Source organism: Oncorhynchus gorbuscha, linkage group LG02, assembly GCF_021184085.1.
Source record: "Oncorhynchus gorbuscha isolate QuinsamMale2020 ecotype Even-year linkage group LG02, OgorEven_v1.0, whole genome shotgun sequence".
In the NCBI taxonomy this organism is placed as follows: Eukaryota; Metazoa; Chordata; class Actinopteri; order Salmoniformes; family Salmonidae; genus Oncorhynchus; species Oncorhynchus gorbuscha.
Genome location: NC_060174.1, coordinates 111,541,884 through 111,561,480, shown reverse-complemented (window position 1 = coordinate 111,561,480; position 19,597 = coordinate 111,541,884). Strand labels below are relative to the sequence as shown.

Sequence of the window (19,597 nt, the reverse complement as noted above, 5' to 3'; positions counted from 1 at the left end):
ACGCACAGGTCAAAAGACACACGCACAGGTCAAAAGACACACGCACAGGTCAAAAGACACACGCACAGGTTAGAATACACACTGCATCCCAGTGCTTCAGGAGTCACTACAGACCCGGGTTCGATCCCAGGCTGTGTTACAGTCGGCAGTGACCGGGAGACCCATGAAGTGACGCACAATTGGGGAGGGGGGTTTGGTCGGCCGGGATTTTCTTGTCCCATCGCGCTCTAGCGACTCCTTATCGCGGTCCGGGCGCCTGCAAGCTGACTGATCGCCAGCTTAATGGTGTTTCAGATTGGTGCGGCTAGCTTCCGGGTTAAGCGAGCAGTGTGATAAGAAGCTGTGCTGCTTGGCAGGGTTGTGTTTCTGAGGACGCATGGCTCTCGACCTCCGCCTCTCCCGAGTCCGTACGGGAGTTGCAGCGATGGGACAAGACTAACTATCAATTCAATATCACAAAATTGGGGAGAAAAAGGGGTCAAAGTACAAATCAAACGATCACAGATGTACCTGTCGACGGTGATGCAGATGACTGCTCCCACGGTGACGTCTCTAGTTCCTTCAGGTACCAGGATCTTGGCCAGGTAACAGTCTTCCAACAGCTCAAACCCCACCGTGGCCTTGTCAGTCTCCACCTAACACACACCACATAGTTAGCCAGGTAACAGTCCAACAGCTCAAACCCCACCGTGGCCTTGTCAGTCTCCACCTAACACACACACACAGTTAGCCAGGTAACAGTCTTCCAACAGCTCAAACCCCACGTGGCCTTGTCAGTCTCCACCTAACACACACACACAGTTAGCCAGGTAACAGTCTTCCAACAGCTCAAACCCCACCGTGGCCTTGTCAGTCTCCACCTAACACACACACACAGTTAGCCAGGTAACAGTCCAACAGCTCAAACCCCACCGTGGCCTTGTCAGTCTCCACCTAACACACACACACACAGTTAGCCAGGTCTGTGTTCATCACGTATGAAACTGAGGAACACAAGTTCAAAACAACAGAGTTCAAAGAAGGGAAGAGAGAGACGTGGAAGAAAGAGAGAAGATGGAGAGGAGAAGAAAGAAGAGGAAGAGAGAGAAGATGAAGAGAGAAAATATAAAACAATGAAATATAAAGCATGAATAAAGTAACATTTCAATATATTTAATATTATTATGATTGTGACATTCAAACCTCAGAGAAATTCCCAAAATTATTTAAAACTTTCAAACCAGGTATGATGTTTATCTTTTCACAAGGCCACTCCCGCAATAACCGGCAGCCAAGGCCACTCCCGCAATAACCGGCAGCCAAGGCCACTCCCGCAATAACCGGCAGCCAAGGCCACTCCCGCAATAACCGGCAGCCAAGGCCACTCCCGCAATAACCGGCAGCCAAGGCCACTCCTGTGCATCTTTTGAAGGAGGGGGTAGATAAGGATTGACGCAGCGTCCTTCCATTCATTCGACAAATTCAAACAATCTTCTTCTTGCTTTAAGTCAAAAACTTCCAGGTCACCAAGTGAATAAGGAACTTTCTTCTGATTCAATCAACTATTATAAAGCTGCCTTAGTATCTAAACAGGAAATGGAAGGGTTAGGTAGTTAGAAGTGTTTAAACACCTTTATTTTAGCGGGAAAATGCATTGAAAGTGTAGTGTGAGTAACTTTAATAAATGGAACGGCAATCAGCGTTTACCCACTTATTTTGTTGCCACTACGTCACTGATTATCACCTCAGTAATTAGGTCAGGGTTAGTATCGGAACTGATCAGGTCTCTCTGTGTGTGTACTAGTCACCTCTGCTATCAGGTCTCCCTCGTTGATCTTGTCTCCCTCCTTTTTCTCCCAGCGAGCGATGGTTCCAGTCTGCATGGTGGGGGACAGAGCAGGAAGCTCCACCTGCCACACACACACACACACACGATCAATGTGTGCAAAGCTATCAAAGGCTTTGATAGCTTGATAGCTGCTCAAAGGGTGGCTACTACATGACTCCATATGTGTTATGTAATTAGTATTATGTTTTATTTAGGGGTAGATCAGCATTAACATTGCAGATAGATTGTAGCTTCCTTCCATCAAAGTAATTGTCTACATCCCTTATTTATATACAGTTGAAGTCGGAAGTTTACCTTAGCCGGGGGCGGCAGGGTAGCCTAGTGGTTAGAGTGGAGGGGCGGCAGGGTAGCCTAGTGGTTAGAGTGGAGGGGCGGCAGGGTAGCCTAGTGGTTAGAGTGGAGGGGCGGCAGGGTAGCCTAGTGGTTAGAGTGGAGGGGCGGCAGGGTAGCCTAGTGGTTAGAGTGGAGGGGCGGCAGGGTAGCCTAGTGGTTAGAGTGGAGGGGCGGCAGGGTAGCCTAGTGGTTAGGCGGCAGGGTAGCCTAGTGGTTAGTGGAGGGGCGGCAGGGTAGCCTAGTGGTTAGAGTGGAGGGGCGGCAGGGTAGCCTAGTGGTTAGAGTGGAGGGGCGGCAGGGTAGCCTAGTGGTTAGAGTGGAGGGGCGGCAGGGTAGCCTAGTGGTTAGAGTGTTGGACTAGTAAACGAAAGGTTGCAAGTTCGAATCCCCGAGCTGACAAGGTACAAATCTGTCGTTCTGCCCCTGAACAGGCAGTTGACCCACTGTTCCTAGGCTGTCATTGAAAATAAAAATTTGTTCTTAACTGACTTGCCTAGTAAAATAAAGGTCAAATTAAAAAATTTAAATACATTTAAACTCAGTTTTTCACAATTCCCTGACATTTAATCATAGTAAAAGTCCTCCTGACAGAGCTGGTGTAGGCCTCCTTGCTCACACATGCTTTTTCACTTCTGCTCTATAGGGTTGAGGTCAGAGCTTTGTGATGGCCACTCCAACACCTTGACTTTGTTGTACTTAAGCCATATTTTGCCACAACTTTGGGAGTATGCTTGGGGTCATTCAATGGTTCCACATAATTTTCCTCCCTCATGATGTCATCCATTTTGTGAAGTGGACCAGTCCAACCTGCAGCAAAGCACCCCCACAACATGATGCTGACACCCCCGTGCTTCATGGTTGGGATGGTGTTCTTCGGCTTGCAAGCCTCCCCCTTTGTTCCTCCAAACATGACAATGGTCATTATGGCCAAACAGTGCTATTTTTGTACCTGTTTCCTCCAGCATCTTCACAAGGTTCTTTGCTGTTGTTCTTGGATTGATTTGCATCTCTAGGAGACAGAATGAGTCTCCTTCCTGAGGAGGATCACAGTCAACTTAGGGTGTATGTAATCTTCCGACCCACGAGAATTATGATACAGTGAATAAGTTAAATAATCTGTCTAAACAATTGTTGGAAAAATTACTTGTGTCATGCACAAAGTAGATGTCCTAACCGACTTGCCAAAACTATAGTTTATTAACGGGACATTTGTGGAGGCGTTGAAAAAAAGTTTGAATGACTCCAACCTAAGTGGATGTAAACTTCCAACTTCAACTGTACACACACGTTGAAAAAGTTTTGGGTCACTTAGAAATGTCCCTGTTTTTTAAAGAAAAGCAAATTTTTTGTCCATTATTATAACATAACATTTATCAGAAATACAGTGTAGACATTGTTAACCTTTTGCGTGTAGAGGGGCAGTATTTTCATTTTTGGCTAAAAAACATACCCATTTGAAACTGCCTATTTCTAAGCCCCAGAAACTAGAATATGGATATAATTGTCAGATCAGGATAGAAAACTCTAAAGTTTCCAAAACTGTAAAAATATTGTCTGTGAGTATAACAGAACTGATATTACAGGCGAAAGCCTGAGGAAAATCCAATCAGGAAGTGCCTCTTATTTTGAAACCTCTGTTCCTATGCAAGCCTATCCTCCATTTAAAGGGATATCAACCAGATTCCTTTTTCTACGGCTTCCCTAAGGTGTCAACAGTCTTTAGACATAGTTTCAGGCTTATATTTTTGAAAAATTAGCGTGAAGGATCACATTGCATAAGTGGATAGGTTGGGGCTCTCAAGAGTGAGTTTTTGCGCAACTGAGTTAAGCCGCCATCGTTCCTCCTGCTGTTATTGAAAAACCTACACACTCGGTTGATATATTATCGAATATATATTTTAAAAACAACATGAGGATTGATTATAAAAAATGTTTGACATGTTTCTGTGGACATTATGGATATTATTTGGAATATACGGCTGCGTTGTCATCAAAGGTAAACGAGTAATTTGATTGCTTTTCTGATTTTCGTGACCAAGCTTCCTGATGCTAAGTGTACATGATGTTATGCTATGCTATCGATAAACATACAAACGTTTGGATTGCTTTCTAGCCTACGTGGTTAAATAAAGGTGAAATAAGAAAAAAAAGATCCTTAGAAAACCCTTTTGCAATTATGTTAGCACAGCTGAAAACTGTCGTACTGATTAAAGAAGCAATAAAAAAAAATGGCCTTCTTTAGACTAGTTGAGTATCTGGAGCATCAGCATTTGTGGGTTCGATTACGGGCTCAAAATGGCCAGAAACAAAGACCTTTCTTCTGAAACTTGTCAATGCTTGTTCTGAGAAATGATGGCTATTCCATCTGTGAAATTGCCAAGGAACTAAAGATCTCGTACACCACTGTGTACTACTCCCTTCACAGAACAGCGCAAACTGGCCCTAACCAAAATACAAAGAGGAGTGGGAGGCCCGGTGCACAACTGAGCAAGAGGAGAAGTACATTAGTGTTTGTTTCACAAACTAGACACGCCTCACAAGTCTTCAACTGGCAGCTTCATTAAATAATACCCGTCTCAATGACAACAGTGAGGAGGCGACTCCGGGATGCTGGCCTTCTAAATCTTCTCAAGGACATGGCACTGAAAACAATGGATACAGTCTACAAGAGAGCCAAGGAAATGGTTAGGTATGTGAAGGGTCATCAAGTTTTTGCAGCAATCTACATTACCAAGCAAAATGAGAAGAACAAGAGCATCACATTGAAGCTTCCCAAAAACACCTGTAGGGGTGGTGTTGTCATCATGTTTGACATGGAGTCTTGGAGTCTCTCCAAGAAAGGGCCATATCACAGTCTGCCGATATGGACAGCCCCATCAAGAGGATCCTCCTGGAGGATGTATTTTGGGAGAGAGTGGTAAGCAGCCTGAAACCAATAGCACAAGCCATTGCACGGATTGAGGGAGACAATGCCATCCTGTCTGATGTTCAGACCCTGCTTGCAGATGTAAGAGAACAAATCCATACTGCCCAGGCCAGGAAACTGCAGTTCTGAAATACATCAAAAAGCATGAAGCCCATACATGTTGGACCCCAAGTATGCTGGCAAGAGCATCCTGTCTGGTGCAGAGATCAACAAGGCCTATGGTGTCATCACTACAGTGTCTCGCCACCTTGGCCTGGATGAGGGCACGGTTCTTGGCAGTCTGGCAAAGTACACTTCCAAGCAAGGGCTTTGGGATGGAGATGCAATATGGCACTCGTGCCAACATGTCTCATCAGCCACCTGGTGGAAGGGACTTTGTGGATCTGAGGCTCATTCATCGCCTCCATCACCCTTCTAATCCCACCAACATCAGCCAACTCCGAGCACAACTGGTCCTTGTTTGGGTTGAAAAATTGGTGGCCATCCAGGAAAATGAGTCTTTTTGAGCCTGACAATGAGCCATCCTCAACAAAGTTGGAAAGTGACAGTGAAGATGAGGCCTCAGAGTCTGATGTTCAAGAGGTGGACATTGAGGAGGTCCAGGGAGACGATCAGCTCCTTTATCTTAAATCACACTGAGGGAGAGGTTGTTGTCGTCTCAGCCTATAGGGAGGAGGTCAGTCTCATCGTTGTCGGTGATCAGGCCTACCAAATCAAATCACATTGATTTGTCACATACACATGGTTAGCAGATGTTAATGCGAGTGTAGCGAAATGCTTGTGCTTCTAGTTCCGACAATGCAGTAATAACCAACAAGTAATCTAGCTAACAATTCCAAAACTACTACCTTATAGACACAAGTGTAAGGGGATAAAGAATATGTACATAAAGATATATGAGTGAGTGATGGTACAGAGCGGCATACCAGTAGATGGTATTGAGTGCAGTATATACATATGAGATGAGTATGTAAACAAAGTGGCATAGTTAAAGTGGCTAGTGATACATGTATTACATAAAGATGCAGTAGATGGTATAGAGTACAGTATATACATATGCATAATAGATGAATAATGTAGGGTATGTAAACATTATATTAGGTAGCATTGTTTAAAGTGGCTAGTGATATATTTTACATCATTTCCCATCAATTCCCATTATTAAAGTAGCTGGAGTTGAGTCAGTGTGTTGGCAGCAGCCACTCAATGTTAGTGGTGGCTGTTTAACAGTCTGATGGCCTTGAGATAGAAGCTGTTTTTCAGTCTCTCGGTCCCAGCTTTGATGCACCTGTACTGACCTCGCCTTCTGGATGATAGCGGGGTGAACAGGCAGTGGCTCGGGTGGTTGTTGTCCTTGATGATCATTATGGCCTTCCTGTGACATCGGGTGGTGTAGGTGTCCTGGAGGGCAGGTAGTTTGCCCCCGGTGATGAGTTGTGCAGACCTCACTACCCTCTGGAGAGCCTTACGGTTGTGGGCGGAGCAGTTGCCGTACCAGGCGGTGATACAGCCCGACAGGATGCTCTCGATTGTGCATCTGTAGAAGTTTGTGAGTGCTTTTGGTGACAAGCCGAATTTCTTCAGCCTCCTGAGGTTGAAGAGGCGCTGCTGCGCCTTCTTCACGATGCTGTCTGTGTGGGTGGACCAATTCAGTTTGTCTGTGATGTGTACGCCGAGGAACTTAAAACTTACTACCCTCTCCACTACTGTCCCATCAATGTGGATAGGGGGTGTTCCCTCTGCTGTTTCCTGAAGTCCACAATCATCTCCTTAGTTTTGTTGAGTGTGAGGTTATTTTCCTGACACCACACTCCGAGGGCCCTCACCTCCTCCCTGTAGGCAGTCTCGTCGTTGTTGGTAATCAAGCCTACCACTGTTGTGTCGTCCGCAAACTTGATGATTGAGTTGGAGACGTGCATGGCCACGCAGTCGTGGGTGAACAGGGAGTACAGGAGAGGGCTCAGAACGCACCCTTGTGGGGCCCTAGTGTTGAGGATCAGCGGAGTGGAAATGTTGCCTACCCTCACCACCTGGGGGCGGCCTGTCAGGAAGTCCAGTACCCAGTTGCACAGGGCGGGGTCGAGACCCGGGGTCTCGAGCTTGATGACGAGCTTGGAGGGTACTATGGTGTTAAATGCCGAGCTGTAGTCGATGAACAGCATTCTCACGTAGGTATTCCTCTTGTCCAGATGGGTTAGGGCAGTGTGCAGTGTGGTTGAGATTGCATCGTCTGTGGACCTATTTGGGCGGTTAGCAAATTGTAGTGGGTCTTGGGTGTCAGGTAGGGTGGAGGTGATATGGTCCTTGACTAGTCTCTCAAAGCACTTCATGATGACGGAAGTGAGTGCTACGGGGCGGTAGTCGTTTAGCTCAGTTACCTTAGCTTTCTTGGGAACAGGAACAATGGTGGCCCTCTTGAAGCATGTGGGAACAACAGACTGGGAGAGGGATTGATTGAATATGTCCGTAAACTCACCAGCCAGCTGGTCTGCGCATGCTCTGAGGGCGCGTCTGGGGATGCCGTCTGGGCCTGCAGCCTTGCGAGGGTTGACACGTTTAAATGTTTTCCTCACGTCGGCTGCAGTGAAGGAGAGTCCGCATGTTTTAGTTGCGGGCCGTGTCAGTGGCACTGTATTGTCCTCAAAGCGGGCAAAAAAGTTATTTAGTCTGCCTGGGAGCAAGACATCCTGGTCCGTGACTGGGCTGGTTTTCTTTTTGTAATCCGTGATTGACTGTAGACCCTGCCACATACCTCGTGTCTGAGCCGTTGAATTGAGATTCTACTTTGTCTCTATACTGATGCTTAGCTTGTTTGATTGCCTTGCGGAGGGAATAGTTACACTGTTTGTATTCGGTCATGTTTCCGGTCACCTTGCCCTGATTAAAAGCAGTGGTTCGGGCTTTCAGCTTCATGCGAATGTTGCCATCAATCCACGGTTTCTGGTTTGGGAATGTTTTAATCGTTGCTATGGGAACGACATCTTCAACGCACGTTCTAATGAACTCGCTCACCGAATCAGCGTATTCGTCAATGTTGTTGTCTGACGCAATACGAAACATATCCCAGTCCACGTGATGGAAGCAGTCTTGGAGTGTGGAATCAGATTGGTCGGACCAGCATTGAACAGACCTCAGCGCGGGAGCTTCTTGTTTTCGTTTCTGTCTGTAGGCAGGGATCAACAAAATGGAGTCGTGGTCAGCTTTTCCGAAAGGAAGGCGTCGCGCAAGTTAGAATATCAGTGATCCAAGGTTTTTCCAGCCCTGGTTGCGCAATCGATATGCTGATAAAATTTAGTACTTCCGGCGCCGACAGAGATGGCCGCCTCGCTTCGCGTTCCTAGGAAACTATGCAGTTTTTTGTTTTTTTTACGTGTTATTTCTTACATTAGTACCCCAGGTCATCTTAGGTTTCATTACATACAGTCGAGAAGAACTACTGAACATAAGAGCAGCGTCAACTCACCATCAGTACGACCAAGAATATGACTTTTGCGAAGCGGATCCTGTGTACTGCCTTTCACCCAGGACAACTGAATGGATCCCAGCCGGCGACCCAAAAAAACGACTTCGTAAAAGGGAGAAACGGAGCAGTCTTCTGGTCAGACTCCGGAGACGGGCACATCGTGCACCACTCCCTAGCATTCTTCTCGCCAATGTCCAGTCTATTGACAACAAGGTTGATGAAATCCGAGCAAGGGTAGCATTCCAGAGGGACATCAGAGACTGTAACGTTCTTTGCTTCACGGAAACATGGCTCACTGGAGCCAGCGGGTTTCTCCACGCATCGCGCCGACAGAAACAAACATCTTTCTGGTAAGAAGAGGGGCGGGGGCATATGCCTTATGGCTAACGAGACATGGTGTGATGAAAGAAACATACAGGAACTCAAATCCTTCTGTTCGCCTGATTTAGAATTCCTCACAATCAAATGTCGACCGCATTATCTTCCAAGGGAATCCTCTTCGATTATAATCACAGCCGTATATATTCCCCCCCCAAGCAGACACATCGATGGCTCTGAACAAACTTTATTTGACTCTTTGCAAACTGGAATCCATTTTTCCGGAGGCTGCATTCATTGTAGCTGGGGATTTTAACAAGGCTAATCTGAAAACAAGACTCCCACTGTTGTAGTGTTGGAGTCGTGCTTGGCCACGCAGTCGTGGGTGAACAGGGAGTATAGGAGGGGACTGAGCACATACCCCTGGGGAGCCCCAGTGTTGAGGATCAGCGTGGCAGTGGTGTTGATGACTACCCTTATCACCTGCGGGAGGCACGTCAGGAAGTCCAGGATCCAGTTGCAGAGGGAGGTGTTTAGCCCCAGGGTCCTTAGCTTAGTGATGAGCTTTGAGGGCACTATGGTGTTGAACACTGAGCTGTCGTCAATGAACAGCATTCTCACATAGGTGTTCCTTTAGTACAGACGGTAAATGGCAGTGTGGAGTGCGATTGAGACTGCGTCATCTTTGGATCTGTTGGGGCGGTATGAGAACGGGAGTGGATCTAGGGTTTACGGCATTATGGTGTTGATGTGAGCCATGACCAGCCTTTCAAAGCACTTCATGGCTACCAACATGAGTGCTACGGGTCTGTCATGGAGCGCATGTCCATGACTTGTAGACAATGACACTGAAACAAATTATTGGTTGAAGAAAGACTATTGTATTTGTATGTCTTCAAGGTAAAGTCAAGAAGCCTTAAACCAAAAATATTGTTGGATTGAGTAGCGCATTCCGTTTGCCAACAATACTTTGACATATGGCACCAAAGCCGAGTGTTTGTTGCGCACGCCAGGTACTAACACAATGTAACTTGATAAATGTTTCTACACTGTATAAAGCTGCCCATTTAAATGTACATGCTCTAGCAATGTGAAATATATTATTATAATAACAATCAAATTGGGAGACAGCAGAACGGGCAGGTAACAGGTTGACTACAGTAGAGTTATACCTGGAGGAGAGCAGTCTGGGTAGGTAACAGGTTGACTACAGTAGAGTTATACCTGGAGGAGAGCAGTCTGGGTAGGTAACAGGTTGACTACAGTAGAGTTATACCTGGAGGAGAGCAGTCTGGGTAGGTAACAGGTTGACTACAGTAGAGTTATACCTGGAGGAGAGCAGTCTGGGTAGGTAACAGGGTTACAGTAGAGTTATACCTGGAGGAGAGCAGTCTGGGTAGGTAACAGGGTTACAGTAGAGTTATACCTGGAGGAGAGCAGTCTGGGTAGGTAACAGGGTTACAGTAGAGTTATACCTGGAGGAGAGCAGTCTGGGTAGGTAACAGGGTTACAGTACAGTTATACCCGGAGGAGAGTAGTCTGGGTAGGTAATAGGTTGACTACAGTAGAGTTATACCTGGAGGAGAGCAGTCTGGGTAGGTAACAGGGTTACAGTAGAGTTATACCTGGAGGAGAGCAGTCTGGGTAGGGAACAGGTTGACTACAGTAGAGTTATACCTGGAGGAGAGCAGTCTGGGTAGGTAACAGGTTGACTACAGTAGAGTTATACCTGGAGGAGAGCAGTCTGGGTAGGTAACAGGTTGACTACAGTAGAGTTATACCTGGAGGAGAGCAGTCTGGGTAGGTAACAGGTTGACTACAGTAGAGTTATACCTGGAGGAGAGCAGTCTGGGTAGGTAACAGGGTTACAGTAGAGTTATACCTGGAGGAGAGCAGTCTGGGTAGGTAACAGGGTTACAGTAGAGTTATACCTGGAGGAGAGCAGTCTGGGTAGGTAACAGGGTTACAGTAGAGTTATACCTGGAGGAGAGCAGTCTGGGTAGGTAACAGGGTTACAGTACAGTTATACCCGGAGGAGAGTAGTCTGGGTAGGTAATAGGTTGACTACAGTAGAGTTATACCTGGAGGAGAGCAGTCTGGGTAGGTAACAGGGTTACAGTAGAGTTATACCTGGAGGAGAGCAGTCTGGGTAGGGAACAGGTTGACTACAGTAGAGTTATACCTGGAGGAGAGCAGGCTGGGTCGGTAACAGGTTGACTACAGTAGAGTTATACCTGGAGGAGAGCAGTCTGGGTAGGTAACAGGTTGACTACAGTAGAGTTATACCTGGAGGAGAGCAGTCTGGGTAGGTAACAGGGTTACAGTAGAGTTATACCTGGAGGAGAGCAGTCTGGGTAGGTAACAGGGTTACAGTAGAGTTATACCTGGAGGAGAGCAGTCTGGGTAGGTAACAGGTTGACGACAGTAGAGTTATACCTGGAGGAGAGCAGTCTGGGTAGGTAACAGGTTGACGACAGTAGAGTTATATCTGGAGGAGAGCAGTCTGGGTAGGTAACAGGGTTATAGTAGAGTTATACCTGGAGGAGAGCAGTCTGGGTAGGTAACAGGTTGACTACAGTAGAGTTATTCCTGGAGGAGAGCAGTCTGGGTAGGTAACAGGGTTACAGTAGAGTTATACCTGGAGGAGAGCAGTCTGGGTAGGTAACAGGTTGACTACAGTAGAGTTATACCTGGAGGAGAGCAGTCTGCGTAGGTAACAGGTTGACGACAGTAGAGTTATACCTGGAGGAGAGCAGTCTGGGTAGGTAACAGGTTGACTACAGTAGAGTTATACCTGGAGGAGAGCAGTCTGGGTAGGTAACAGGGTTACAGTAGAGTTATACCTGGAGGAGAGCAGTCTGGGTAGGTAACAGGGTTACAGTAGAGTTATACCTGGAGGAGAGCAGTCTGGGTAGGTAACAGGTTGACGACAGTAGAGTTATACCTGGAGGAGAGCAGTCTGGGTAGGTAACAGGTTGACGACAGTAGAGTTATATCTGGAGGAGAGCAGTCTGGGTAGGTAACAGGGTTATAGTAGAGTTATACCTGGAGGAGAGCAGTCTGGGTAGGTAACAGGTTGACTACAGTAGAGTTATTCCTGGAGGAGAGCAGTCTGGGTAGGTAACAGGGTTACAGTAGAGTTATACCTGGAGGAGAGCAGTCTGGGTAGGTAACAGGTTGACTACAGTAGAGTTATACCTGGAGGAGAGCAGTCTGCGTAGGTAACAGGTTGACGACAGTAGAGTTATACCTGGAGGAGAGCAGTCTGGGTAGGTAACAGGGTTACAGTAGAGTTATACCTGGAGGAGAGCAGTCTGGGTAGGTAACAGGGTTACAGTAGAGTTATACCTGGAGGAGAGCAGTCTGGGTAGGTAACAGGGTTACAGTAGAGTTATACCTGGAGGAGAGCAGTCTGGGTAGGTAACAGGGTTACAGTAGAGTTATACCTGGAGGAGAGCAGTCTGGGTAGGTAACAGGGTTACAGTAGAGTTATACCTGGAGGAGAGCAGTCTGGGTAGGTAACAGGGTTACAGTAGAGTTATACCTGGAGGAGAGCAGTCTGGGTAGGTAACAGGTTGACGACAGTAGAGTTATACCTGGAGGAGAGCAGTCTGGGTAGGTAACAGGTTGACGACAGTAGAGTTATACCTGGAGGAGAGCAGTCTGGGTAGGTAACAGGTTGACGACAGTAGAGTTATACCTGGAGGAGAGCAGTCTGGGTAGGTAACAGGTTGACGACAGTAGAGTTATACCTGGAGGAGAGCAGTCTGGGTAGATAACAGGTTGACTACAGTAGAGTTATACCTGGAGGAGAGCAGTCTGGGTAGGTAACAGGGTTACAGTAGAGTTATACCTGGAGGAGAGCAGTCTGGGTAGGTAACAGGTTGACGACAGTAGAGTTATACCTGGAGGAGAGCAGTCTGGGTAGGTAACAGGGTTACAGTAGAGTTATACCTGGAGGAGAGCAGTCTGGGTAGGTAACAGGGTTACAGTAGAGTTATACCTGGAGGAGAGCAGTCTGGGTAGGTAACAGGGTTACAGTAGAGTTATACCTGGAGGAGAGCAGTCTGGGTAGGTAACAGGGTTACAGTAGAGTTATACCTGGAGGAGAGCAGTCTGGGTAGGTAACAGGTTGACGACAGTAGAGTTATACCTGGAGGAGAGCAGTCTGGGTAGGTAACAGGTTGACGACAGTAGAGTTATACCTGGAGGAGAGCAGTCTGGGTAGGTAACAGGTTGACGACAGTAGAGTTATACCTGGAGGAGAGCAGTCTGGGTAGGTAACAGGTTGACGACAGTAGAGTTATACCTGGAGGAGAGCAGTCTGGGTAGGTAACAGGTTGACTACAGTAGAGTTATACCTGGAGGAGAGCAGTCTGGGTAGGTAACAGGTTGACTACAGTAGAGTTATACCTGGAGGAGAGCAGTCTGGGTAGGTAACAGGGTTACAGTAGAGTTATACCTGGAGGAGAGCAGTCTGGGTAGATAACAGGTTGACTACATTCGAGTGATACCTGGGTTTTGTCATAGGCAAAGAGTTGTTGCAGGAATAGTTTATACTGAGAATATGTTGTTTGGGGCCGTAACCATTTAGGCAGGTTACATTCGCTTTATTGGGCACATGGACTATGGTGGTCTGTTTGAAAGATGTAGGTTTTACAGACTGTCAGGGAGAGGTTGAAAATATCAATAAACACTTGCCAGTTGGTCCGTGCACGTTTTGAGTACATGTCCTGGTAATCTGTCTGGCCCCGCGGATTTGTGACTGTTGATCTGTTGAAAAAGGTCTTCACGCTCACCGTAGATGATGTGAGCGTGAACACAAGGTAATCCGGAACAGCTGGTGCTCTCATACATGCTTCAGTGTTGCTTGCCTCGAAGCGAGCATAAAAAGGCATTTAGCTCCTCTGGTAGGCTCGCATTACTGGGCAGCTCACGTCTGGGTTTCCCTTTGTAGTCCGTAACAGTCGTTAGAAATGGCAAGAAAAATTGGCATTCCACATGTGAAATGTTGCCGACTACTCATGTTGCCTATTACTGGCAACTTCAGGAGAGGAATGGCAGAAATTGCGAATCCCAGCAGGAGTGGGAGCATTTTTCTTATTATATCAAACCTTAAGCTTAATTAAAACATCTGACAAGCTCACTGCATATAGTTGATTTGATTAAAACACATAGGGTGTGTCCATATATGGAAAAATACCAATCGATTGGTTGAAAGAACAGATGACTTGCAGTCGACTAAGATGCATTCATTTTTTTCAGGGAGAGCCCTACTCTAATTTATGGTTGACCAATCTTTCATTGATTTATTTATTTTATTTTTTAAATTCGGGCAGAGCCTTAATCTAATCATCGTGTTAAGAACAGTAGCATATTACATAAGTCTGCCAACGTAATGATTAATGGAAAGCTTTATTATAAAGGTGCATTTTTATGGTGAAAATGTTCTTCCCCAACTTGAAACTGATGCGCCGCAGATGCATAGTGATTTTGTGGTTCATTACCGGTCTTGTTGGCTGAGGGAAAGTAAATGTGGACAATTATTCTAACATCTTCAAAGTGTGTGGTAAGGACACACATCATTAAATACCGTAATCTATACATTAGTTCTGTCATTCTCAGCCCTGTGGGTGGACACCCTAAATCAGGTACATTTCAATGTCTGGTAAATTAAAATGCTGCTGGTCAAATGGCGCCATATTTTCGTAACGGAAATCCTAACACACATACACGTTATCTCACACACACTAATCAGTAGATAGAGTCCAAAATGATGATTTTCTTCTCTCCCAGTTAAAAGGGATGAGTGCCATCCATCCCTCTCACTGCAACATCCTGCCCAGGGTGCGCGGTTTTGCTTGAGGTGGGAACTAGGTACAGCATGAGATGCCGCTGCACATCTCCACACATATTTTGTTGTTGTGGGGGGTGCAGGGCTGTTGGTTGGGGTAGCCAGGTGGAAAGCATGACCAGCCATAGAAAAATGCTTATTGAAATTCTCAATTATTGTGGATTTATCAGTGGTGACAGTGTTTTCTAGCCTCAGTGCAGTGGGCAGATGGGAGGTGCTCTTATTCTCCATGGACTTTACAGTGCCCAGACATTTTGGGAGTTTGTGCTACAGGGTGTAACTTTGTTTGAAAAAGCTAGCCTTTGCTTTCCTGACTGTCTGTATGTATATCGGTTCCTAATCTCCCTGAAAAGTTGCATATTGTGGGGGCTATTCGATGCTAATGCAGTACGCCACAGGATGTTTTTGTGCTGGTCGAGGGCAGTCAGGTCTGGAGTGAACCAAGGGCTATATCTGTTCTTAGCTCTACAATTTTTGAATGGGGCATGCTTATTTAAGATGGCGAGGAAAGCACTTTTAAAGAATAACCAGGCATCTTCTACTGACGGAATGAGGTCAATATCCTTCCAGGATACCCCGGCCAGGTTGATTAGAAAGGCCTGCTCGCAGAAGTGTTTTAGGGAGCGTTTGACAGTGATGAGGGGTGGTCGTTTGACCGCAGACCCATTATGGATGCAGGCAATGAGGCAGTGATCGCTGAGATCCTGGTTGAAGACAGCGGAGGTGTATTTGGAGGGCAGGTTGGTCAGGATGATATGTCCTAATATACACAGGAATGCTGCCTGACCTTAGTGCAGCTGTAAGCAAGCAGGTCGGATCTACTGGCTACTACTGTTACTACTATGGACACCGCTAGTTAGTATGTTGGTTAGCTCCCGCAATTACCTAGGACACCGCTAGTTGGTAAATTCCCGCTACTACCAGGGACACAGCTAGCTAGTTGGTTAGTTCCCCCTACTACCAGGGACACAGTTAGCTAGTTGGTTAGTTCCCCCTACTACCAGGGACACAGTTAGCTAGTTGGTTAGTTCCCCCTACTACCAGGGACACAGCTAGCTAGTTGGTTAGTTCCCCCTACTACCAGGGACACAGCTAGCTAGTTGGTAAGTTCCCCCTACTACCAGGGACACAGCTAGCTAGTTGGTAAGTTCCCCCTACTACCAGGGACACAGCTAGCTAGTTGGTAAGTTCCCCCTACTACCAGGGACACAGCTAGCTAGTTGGTTAGTTCCCCCTACTACCAGGGACACAGTTAGTTAGTTGGTTAGTTCCCCCTACTACCAGGGACACAGTTAGTTAGTTGGTTAGTTCCCCCTACTACCAGGGACACAGTTAGTTAGTTGGTTAGTTCCCCCTACTACCAGGGACACAGTTAGTTAGTTGGTTAGTTCCCCCTACTACCAGGGACACAGTTAGTTAGTTGGTTAGTTCCCCCTACTACCAGGGACACAGTTAGTTAGTTGGTTAGTTCCCCCTACTACCAGGGACACAGTTAGTTAGTTGGTTAGTTCCCCCTACTACCAGGGACACAGTTAGCTAGTTGGTTAGTTCCCCCTACTACCAGGGACACAGCTAGCTAGTTGGTAAGTTCCCCCTACTACCAGGGACACAGCTAGCTAGTTGGTAAGTTCCCCCTACTACCAGGGACACAGCTAGCTAGTTGGTTAGTTCCCCCTACTACCAGGGACACAGTTAGTTAGTTGGTTAGTTCCCCCTACTACCAGGGACACAGTTAGTTAGTTGGTTAGTTCCCCCTACTACCAGGGACACAGTTAGTTAGTTGGTTAGTTCCCCCTACTACCAGGGACACAGCTAGCTAGTTGGTTAGTTCCCCCTACTACCAGGGACACAGCTAGCTAGTTGGTTAGTTCCCCCTACTACCAGGGACACAGTTAGCTAGTTGGTTAGTTCCCCCTACTACCAGGGACACAGCTAGCTAGTTGGTTAGTTCCCCCTACTACCAGGGACACAGTTAGCTAGTTGGTTAGTTCCCCCTACTACCAGGGACACAGCTAGCTAGTTGGTTAGTTCCCCCTACTACCAGGGACACAGCTAGCTAGTTAAGTCAACATACCCTCTGGTGCGGTGGTAGGCTGTAGAAGCGCTGTGTCCGGGCTCCCATGGCGGGCTGGGGGGGCTGTAGCAGGGCTCTGCTGGCGAAGACCACCGTGTTGAAACGACCTCCACTGCAAACAGCCCTGGACCGGACAGAGCCGTGGTAGCGCCTCAGATGACAGGGTCCCCGAACGGGACGAGAGCTCAGGGCAAGCTCAGGTTGGGCACCGCGGGACCGAGGCAACCCTGCAGACGGCCTCAGCCGCAGGACCAGACGGAGCATTTCGCCTTTATAAGTTTAGTCGCTGAACCAGCTTTTAGATTCAGTTTGAGCTACTCAGGTAACAGAATGTCTGATACCAATGGTAGCAATAAAGCGTCTTTCTGTCCCCCCGAACCGGCCCAGGTAGCTAGCAAACAGCTCACTTTCCAATGACCTCCTTAACCACAACGCTTTACGGCTGTCCTTCCGGACATGTTACAGTGGCATTGGGCAGAAGATTCTAAAAAGAAAACCGTAAAGGAGCTGGAAACGTTGAGGACTCCACTGTCGTAAAATAAAGTCGCAACACAGCTCTTCTGCTGCTCTGGTACATTGGTGATCACACAACTTCATGCTCATTCTGCCACCTACTGTGCGGGATGAAAACAGGATTCCTAAATATGGAATAAAATAACAAAACCACTACCAAACTACCAAAAGATAAATAAACTAAATCAGACAACTTTAGTAAAAAAAAAAAAGATCTGATCCCAACAAAGGCTCAAGGGAAACCTGGGAGGGTGGGTCTTCCGGCGCCAGTACCGCTTGCAGGTCTTTAGATGTAAAATTCTTAAGTCCCCAAAAAAAGTTTCTGCTGCAGCCACAATAATGTCCAGTTTCTTAGATTTCTTTGAGACTTGTGCCGTAAAGTTTACAACTGTGTGCAGCTGAACACTGTCTGCTGGAAACACTCGGTTTGTTGTTTTTGATTAAAAAAACAACAACCCATCTTCGTTAGTGATGAATACTGAACTTGTTTTTGCATGGATTTCACGACACGGTTAGCTTTTAACAGCTAGGACCACTATTTAATGTTTCCGCTTAACATATTGCCCGCTGGGTACCAGACAACTTCTCCTGGCCCAAACTAAGAGGTAAGGGACACTTTTTCTAAATCCCTTTGAGAGATGTCTGTGTCTAATGGGTGGTGGGGGTTTCCCGTCGTAAGAGATCTACAAATTGGCTTTCCCTTCTCAAAATACCGGGCGGTATGAGTTAAGAATAATGATACTATAACCGGTTACTGGAATAGACCCAATCTGGATTTTGGTTTGAATATGAATGAACGTTGACGAACGTGAATGGCTGTATTTTGGTTTATTGTGGTCGAGGGGTATTTTCACAGTTGAACCGGTTCCCTTTTTAGGGCAATGTGAACACACACCATTGGCTCTACAATGTTCAAATACTCCATTATTTAATCTGTAGTTATTATTCTGGTAATAATAATATTTACATGTTATTCGTATCTTTTGATAACAATTATGTCTCATCTTAAAACAAAATGCAATCTATTACCTTTCACAATGTAAGTAGGTATAACTAGCTGTCCGATAACACATTCTGATGGAATGGCTTGTCCTGCACTTTGTAAAAACCCAGAGTTCATTGAGTGAATGTTAGAAAGGAATCAAGATCTTTTTCCAAACATAGCAATGTGAATGCAAAAGAGGACTCGGACCACAAAATAGGTGAAGTGAACTGGCAAAATAGTTAAGTCCTCATTCAAAGGCAAGGGCAGTGTAAATACAACGAGAACAGATTAATTTTTCTTGTTTGGTTCTTAGTTCACTTTAAAGAGGACTGAGATCAGTTGTTAATATGTGAAAACACCCTAAGGCAACCGTTGTCTCTGGTTATTGAGCTCCAAGACAGCATTGATTGTCTTTGGTTATTGTGGTCCACTTAATTACACAACTGATAATATATTTATAAGTATATAGAGATATATATATCTGTGGAGAATGTTAGAACAATGTCTTCTGACCGATATACATTCTGTCATTATTGTAAGCAAAGGGGACAATGGGAAACAAGTGCCTTAATAAAGCAGGGATCCCGAGTCAGAGGGAGTTAAACAAGCAATTGTGTTCAGCGCCTGCATTGGGGTAGAATTACCCTTTAAAATGTTTATGCATGAACAGGAATGGCACTGTAGCGCGGTAGTTACACAGAACCATGGAGGAAAAGACAAGTCAGGCACTGGAGGAAATCGACTTAGTGGCAAGAGAAATGCCACCATGACTATTAGTACAAGCAACTGAAATGGTTCTGCATAACATCCCCTCCATTAGTAGATTTGTATGTTCCATATGCAGTAGCGACTATAGTTAATAGTACAAAACGTTACCAACGACTGCAGAGAGACAAGGCAAGAAGAGCCTTCTATGCCATCAACAAAAATAATAATACTTGAATCAGTTTTTGCCCTTCATGGTTGTGAGGTCTGGGTTCCATTCACCAATCAAGATTTCACTAAATGGGACAAACACCAAATTGAGACTCTGATGCAGAATTCTGCAAAAATATTCTCTGTGTCCAACGTAAAACACCAAATAATGCAGAGCAGAATTAGGCCGATACCCACTAATGATCAAAAAGAGCTGTTAAATTCTACAACCACCTAAAAGGCAGCAATTCCCAAACCTTCCATAACAAAGCCATCACCTACAGAGAGATGAACCTGGAGAAGAGTCCCCTAAGCAAGCTGGTCCGGTCGCTCTGTTCACAAACACAAACACCCCCCTATCCACATCGATGGAACAGTAGTGGAGAGG

The 19,597-nt window shown here is 46.2% G+C and overlaps 1 protein-coding gene across 1 annotated transcript in view; it reads right to left on the bottom strand.

Annotated features, from left to right (window-relative positions):
* LOC124015704 (dihydrolipoyllysine-residue acetyltransferase component of pyruvate dehydrogenase complex, mitochondrial-like) overlaps positions 1 to 17,270 on the bottom strand; it is a 38,626-nt gene extending 21,356 nt beyond the window's left edge. Inside the window, exons 1-3 of the mRNA XM_046331116.1 lie at positions 16,797 to 17,270; positions 1,788 to 1,889; positions 511 to 635 (exon numbers count right to left, since the gene is read on the bottom strand). Of these exons, the coding sequence (XP_046187072.1) occupies positions 511 to 635; positions 1,788 to 1,889; positions 16,797 to 17,060 (491 nt within the window). The 5' untranslated portion in view covers positions 17,061 to 17,270. The remainder of the gene's footprint in view (positions 1 to 510; positions 636 to 1,787; positions 1,890 to 16,796) is intronic.
* Between the last annotated feature and the right edge of the window lie 2,327 nt (positions 17,271 to 19,597).